Genomic DNA, 7,475 nt, shown 5'->3' with positions numbered 1-7,475 from the left:
AAAAGAAAACTGAAAGCAAAGGATCGACTTTCAAAAGAAGCGAAAGAAAGTGACTCGCTGGATTGCAAATGAACACGGAAAATGGTGTATTTTCGCATTTTTTAATTTTAAATTCAAACTTTTTTGCGTTTTAACCATTTTGAAAAATTTCGAAAAATTCTGAAAATTCAAACAATAAGGCTGTATTCTGAAAATGAAGCAATTTTAACGTTAAAATTCAAGTTCCTAAACTGAACGCCTAAAAATTTGCAAATTTTACAATTAGTGTTATGTAAATTGTATTGGTATCTTAAAAGAGTATAAATAGTTCTTAAATTAGATTTTAAATTTTCTGCAGTTTACCTTTTTTACATACCTAGATGTCAAAAAAGCCTACCCATTTTCAAATTTTAATCACTTATTTTCTAAGAGAAAATCACCCCCGTTTACCAGTCACTGAAATGGATTAGAAAAAAATTGCCAAGACCCAAGAATAAAAATTGGATGTACAGCGAATTTTTAAATTTTTTATTGTGATTCTCTTTAACTTTGTGATGTCAAAAATTTCCATACACATTTCTTTTTAATAATACGGTAGGAAAAAGTCATCAAGATCGAGCGCCGAAATTATAATTAGTGCAAATTTTCTGTAATTCTATGGGGACGGCTGAAATATCCCGAAAAATAAAATTCCCGACTCGGTAAAACTCTCTGTCCCAAAAAATACAATTCCAAAACTAATAAAATTCCTGAACAGTTTATAATATTAACGAATTTGAAAATTCCCAAATAATAAGACTCCCCAAATAAAATTGTTTCTTAATCAATATTAATTATTTATTAAAACTACGATAATAAAATATTGTTATCACATAAATTTTTGTTTTAATATTTAAAGTGTTAAAAATTATTGTTTGAATTTAAAATTAAAATTATGCAAAAAATTTTACCGACAAACTAATATATAAAAACACGTGTTTTTAAATTAACATTTCGATTTTTCAGAAGAACTTTTGTGATTTAAAAAATACTATATACATTTTCAACAAAAATATCTTATCCAGAAATATATTTTGTGTTAATTGTTATTTTAAATTTAAACAATAATGTTTAAATACTTCAAACATTGAAAAAGTTGTTTCTTTAGTATAAATATTTGATTATTTCAATTAAAAAAAAAATTGTCAAAGAAAAATGGTTTCAGCACTTGTTTATCTTGAAATGCCTTTCTAAAATACTTTTTTTTAAATTAAAAATATGATTTTTCGAGAACATTTTTTCTATAATTAAAAAAAGACTGTACCGAAAACCTAGATCAAGCTTCAGATCTGAAAAAATTCAGCTATACATACATGTCAAACTTTTCTAACTTCAAAATATTTTTCTACTGCTTTACCGTCATATTTTACGAAGAATGAGAAAACAAGAATTCGACTTCGTAGTACGATGAGGGCAGCACCTCGATAGGGCAGAAAATGTGATGTCCTATAAATATAATTCCCCAGTCCGACGCCCCGTACCGCATCTACGTTTATTATATCTGATTATACTTAGTTTTCTACAATTTTCTACGTCTATTACGTCGCTTATGTATTATACGTAGAAAACCTCGAGTCACATGTCACAACCCATCTCTGGTGGTAGTGAACTGAAAAATAAACACTTTCGATCGTTATCGCATTTCGTTAAACGTGTTGAGACTTGAATACTTATTATCTCCGATGAATTCTTACACATAACGACAGTAAGTTTCAATAAGTTTATACAAGTCTATTTTTGCTCATATTCAAATATATCTTTCGCAAATGTGTCATAAATGTCCTTTATTTTCTCCAGTTTTTGGGTAAATTTGTTCCCTGATATGTCTGTTTCTTGCCTTTGGAGCACCGGTTGATTTTTTAAATTCAGAAAACGTGAATGTGCGTGAATAGTTAACATAAAACCTATCTATAAATGATTTTTTCGGTTGTCAGCAAGAGTTTTTTTTGCAAATTTGATTAGATTGTTTCTTGAAATTATTTCTTAGAAAATATTACACTTTTGGTTTTGGAGGAATTTGATCAATTAATTATGAGTTATTTATTCACGAAACATTGCTGGTGGATCCAAAAACAAACATATAGCAAATTTTTTCAGAATTATGAGAGGGTATGCGTTATAGTTTATATATAGTTTTATGTAGTTAATTTCTCTATTTGAAATTTAAGTATTTGAGCTAATTTCTTCAAACTGAATTTAAAATTATGTTTTTAAAATATAGACTTATTTTTGCTACGTAAAATAGACCATTTTTTAATTTTTATGCATGGAACATTTTTGATGGTTTCTATTTTGACATTTTTAAAATTAAAACCCTTAACATTTTTTTCAGTTTTAAATTGCAACATGAGCAAATATTATTTTTTTAATTATATGTATACAATCGTATAATTTTAGTTTGACAACGATAAATAATGTCACGTTGAAATCGTTCATGATTTAATATTTACCAGTTTTAGGTTCCCCTGGCTTTTTTTCTAAAATAATAAATATTTTGTCTTCAAAATTTGGGAAATGACAGCGAACATAATAACGGACGTACGCACACACTTTTTTTGTGGGTTAATTCAAAAAAGTTTTAATTTAGCAAAATCTGATTAATTTGCATACCGCTTAGGAAATAGTATCGTTTTTTTCAGTGTTATATTCCGCCGGCGTTTTTCCTAGGATAAGAAATATTCTGCCTTCAAAATCTGGGATATGATAGAGAACATGCTAACGGACGTCCCCGCACACGCACACTGTTTTTTTGTGTTTTTTTATCAAAATTTTTTTGATATTGCTAACAACGTGCATGTGTATTTCGAGGTTATGCGTGTTACAATTCATCCGAGCGTTACTTCCAAACACCACAATATTTTTGGCCGAAAACTTTTTACTTACAAATAAACAGAGTAACTAATCTCCCGAAACTAACCTTGTTTGTAGTCAATCAAAAAAGTTTATTTCATAAATAATTTCCAGATAATCAGAAAGGCAGTTATGAAAAACGACGTAACCTCAAAATAATGCATATGCATTCAGTTTTTATCTAGTACAATATATTTTTTTTGTTATTATTTCTCAACAAAAAATATATTGTGTTAAATAAAAATTGTATGCATATTTATTATTTTGAGGTTACATCGTTTTTCATCTCTGCCTTTCCGATAATCTGAAAATTATTTATGAAATAAACTTTTTTGATTGGCTACAAACAAGCTTAGTTCCGGGAGATTAGTTACTATGTTTATTGGTAAGTCCAAAGTTTTCGGCCAAAAATATTGTGTAGTTTGAAAGAAACGCTTGGGTGAATTGTAACACACATAACCACATACAAACACACTATCACGTTGTTAGCATTATCAAAAATTTTTTGATAAAAAAGCACAAAAAAATGTGCGGGGACATCCGTTTGCGTGTTCGCTATCATTTCCCAGATTTTGAAGGCAAAATATTTCTTATCCTAGGAATAAAGCCGGGGAATCTAACACTGAAAAAATCGATACTATTTCCTAAGCGCTATGAAAATTAATCAAATTTTGCTAAATTAAAACTTTTTTGAATTAACCTACAAAAAAAGTGTGTGGGGACGTCCGTAGCATGTTTGCTATCATTTCCCAAACTTTTAAGACAAAATATTTATTATTCTAGAAAAAAAGCCGGGGGAACCTAAGACTGGTAAAATCGACAAGTTTCTAAGTGTCACATGTCCTTAAATATTACAAATGAAAATTTTTTTATTTGTAACAATCAATATCAAAGAAAGTCTTTTCCAGAAAATCGTATCCAAATAAAAAATAAGTCCATTTTTTTGAATTGTTACTTTTTTGGTGTCTGATAGTCTTTTCTTACTTTGAAGGAAAACTATAAATCAATTTTACTTGCCTTAAATGCACTGTCTATGGTTATACGGAATTTCCTATAACTCAACATTTTTTCCAGCTCGTTCAGGGCTAGCGTTATGGAAAATTCCGTAACCATAGATAGTGCTTTTATTAAAACTATTTCGTTTTAATATCTTACTTTAGTTTAAGTGATTTTACCGAAGAAACTGTGTATTGCTCATAAAAGGAATTAAAAGTATAACATTTTAACACTTTTATATCCTTTTACACAAAAAATACTTTGTTTCGTTTCAGAAACTTTGAAGCAACCTTCAAATGCAAAATGCATTTCACATTACTTTTCGTGATATTAATCGCGCTTGTGAAATGTCAAGTGGAAGCTGCAACAATCTTAGGTTGGATTTGGGACAAGCCATCAACAAAAGAATCAACTGTTTTAGTTGCTGATGGTGTACCCTTAATTTCAATTCCCTACGAGTCTATGACAGATGATGAAAAATTTCTTCAGGAAGCAGCTAAGTTCACAGAGTTGAAAGTCTCCTCACCTTTAGAAACTTGTCAGCACAAAGTTGTGATGACAATTAGGACATCTTGCGGCGACATTTCAGAAGAAGATCTTGCTAAGTTGAGCGTAAATTTACTTAATTGTCAGTCATCGGTTGAAGGCAGGAAAATATATCCATGTACTGAGGAAATGGTGAGCATTTGAAAATTATATAATTTTATCGCTATATATTCTTTATTTTAAACTGAAAATGATATTCCATAAGGAAGGTAGGGATCTCAGAAGGGGCCCTTATCCCCAGTTAAATATTAATTCTTAACCCTTCATTTTTTATATTTTATGGAAAGCACATCTAGACCAGAAAAAACTTCAAGAAGTATGGACGAAGAACGTGTTGACAATATTCATTTTTTCTTAAGAATATCTTGTAGTCAAACCCCAAAAATAAAATTAATGATGAATAGGTTAAAATCGTTTTTAACCTATTTTCTGCAAATGATATTTTTATAAGAACCACATGTTTTCACAAAAAAATTGACGTGTTTGGACATTCTGAATAATCTGTTCGGAAATATTTGCTTAAATTCACTTTATTTTATTAAGTTCACTAACCAATTTTATTTTCTAGGGGCAAAAGCTAATTTTGTTCGCTTACATTTTTAGAAGTAATTTCCTTTTTTAACCACACTTTGTTCTTGTATTTATCTGTAAAATATTGGGAAAATTCTTTTATTTACATTTTTCTATGTTAAGAATTATATTTTTAATCTCCATTTGAAGCACTGACAGTGATGCGGGCCTTAACCAGAAAAATACAACCTTTCCTTTAATTTTCTTAGGACCGAATAACGTTCTTCATTAACACTTTGTTTGCTCTGCATTATAACTAAAATATCTTAAAAGTACTTTTTTAATTAAAATAGAAAATTCAATTTTACGCAACGTAGTTTCACTCTGCTCTAAAGTTCGGCTTTTTGTATTTTTTATTTATATACAGGCGTAATTATATAATTATAAAATAATTACATTATATCTTGATTAATACGTAATATTTTAATGTAACTTACCTAAACTGAAATTACAGGAGAAGTATTTAAATATTTAAACGTAGTCCAAGAGTGCTACAAAAAACGTTCACTAAACTTCAAGGGAGTGCGACAGAGAATATAGAGAACCCAAAGGGGACAAGTTTAAACTTGCAAACTTCCCCCTTCTCCCTTTTTTATTATCCCTTGCGTTCCTCTAGCTGTAGCCAGTCTTTTGTAACATGCAGAGGCAGTAGTGAGGGTTAAAGCAATTGTATTTAAATGAATAATGTAATATGATGTATTTGGATTTTGCATTACTAGAGGATAGGAAATATTCTTTAGTTTTTTAAGGATTAAATGATTTAAATTGAAAATAATCTAATTCGTTTTACAGTCTTTGAAGCAATGTACCACCGAGATGGACGCTGATATGTGGAACGCTTACCATCTTATTAGCAATAGAGCGCGATCAGTTTGCTACGCAGCCCGAAACGTCCAGTTTCGTGCTCTTACCGAAATTACTGTCAATAAACTCGTCCAGACTGCTCATTCCCAGATCAAAGCATTGGACTCTTTAAAGGTAAATGAAATATTCTTTTGAATAATTTTTAGGGGCGTAGTTATAAATTTACATAATATGTATGAATATTCGAAAATCCGAAGATTCGAATTAAAAGGGACCAGTGGCAAAAGCTTTAAATAATTAAAAGCTAAAGAAACATTTTTGATTAAAGTAAATGGGAATGAAAATGAAAAAATAGAATGGCCTTTTTTGTAGAAAATGATCAAATAAGTAGTTCTTAACCCTTGTGTGCACACCTAGATACCCAGGTATCTACCATGGTATATTTTTGCATGTAAATGGAGTAAAGATTATAATTTCGCTTGGGGTCTCCGAATCGTCATTATTTAGCATAATTATAAGCTTATGGTGTATTTAGAATTTATTTAGGATTTATAAAAAAACCGTCTTCAAAGTATACATTAGTCCCGAACTCACACAAGATACCCCGTTATCCATCATACAACAATTCAACTTTGAATCGATTATTAATTTCTTATCAAGTTATTTGATTCATGTTCGTGAAATGTGTTGAGCAACAATATAATCAACAATGATTTAACTAATTATTAATTAGTAAGATGAATAGGTTTTGGTTTTTGTGTGTGCACACTAGGGTTAAATGAACCTTTTCATGTAATATTTTTATAATAGTGGGACCTTAAGTTTACCGTCAATTTGTAGATTAAACAAATAAGACAGAAGTTAAAAACTCTATTTTGAAACGACTTCTTCTGAAAATATTGAAAAGTTGTAGTATAAAAGTCCCAAAAGTATAGGGTAAGGGGGGGGGGGGCAGCACCAACCGGTGGGACAAAAGTGATTTTTCTTATGTCATAGCTATAATTTAACAATCGTAGTTCTACTTTGCATTAAATAAATCTGATTTATTATAGAGGTAGTGTTACTTACTAAAATCTTGAAAATCTATGTTTTAAAATAAAAATTATACAGAAAATAGTTTTTAGCATGAAGGAATGGAAGATTCGCTGATAGAAATATAAAGTTTTCAACTCTAGTGACAATACTTACAGTATAAAAATTTGATATTTTGACAGATAAAACAATATGAGATAATTTTATTATAATAATTAGACACAATCCAAGTCCAAAATATATAAAATCTCATAAATAGTTGAGGCCTGGCCAGGGGGGCAGGCCCGACTAAATAATAGTTTACTAGTGCTTAGGTCAGTGGTCTCCAAAGGTAGATCCTGTATCTGCTAGCAATTCCAGGCCAATAGGTCGGATCTACTCAGTTTTGACCCAGAACTGTCAAAACCCTGTACCTTATTTTTTTTCCGCTGGTAACCCTTAAACTCGGGATCCTTATGTCTATTCGAAACTTCTCGATAAATTTGAGAATTATGAAATAAAATAATGAATGTTTAGTTTTCGTTACTTTAATATTGTTAAATAAAATATTCAATGCTATTGTAATTTTGTATACTCGCAATGTAAATTCCCTAAAAATGGTTTTATTTATAAGTAATTCAAAATTTAATTTTCAAATTAAATTAAAAAGTAGCAAGAAA

General features: G+C 29.6%; 1 protein-coding gene across 1 annotated transcript in view; it reads left to right on the top strand.

The window, feature by feature from the left end:
- Positions 1–1,532: 1,532 nt before the first annotated feature.
- Positions 1,533–7,475, top strand: part of LOC117177058 (protein brambleberry-like) — a 34,413-nt gene continuing 28,470 nt past the window's right edge. The window contains exons 1-3 of the mRNA XM_033367530.1: positions 1,533–1,723; positions 4,140–4,542; positions 5,773–5,958. Of these exons, the coding sequence (XP_033223421.1) occupies positions 4,168–4,542; positions 5,773–5,958 (561 nt within the window). The 5' untranslated portion in view covers positions 1,533–1,723; positions 4,140–4,167. The remainder of the gene's footprint in view (positions 1,724–4,139; positions 4,543–5,772; positions 5,959–7,475) is intronic.

This window comes from Belonocnema kinseyi, chromosome 7 (genome assembly GCF_010883055.1).
Source record: "Belonocnema kinseyi isolate 2016_QV_RU_SX_M_011 chromosome 7, B_treatae_v1, whole genome shotgun sequence".
Lineage (NCBI taxonomy): Eukaryota > Metazoa > Arthropoda > Insecta > Hymenoptera > Cynipidae > Belonocnema > Belonocnema kinseyi.
Note: the sequence above shows the minus strand (reverse complement) of the source record. Positions and strands in the feature narration are given on the sequence as shown.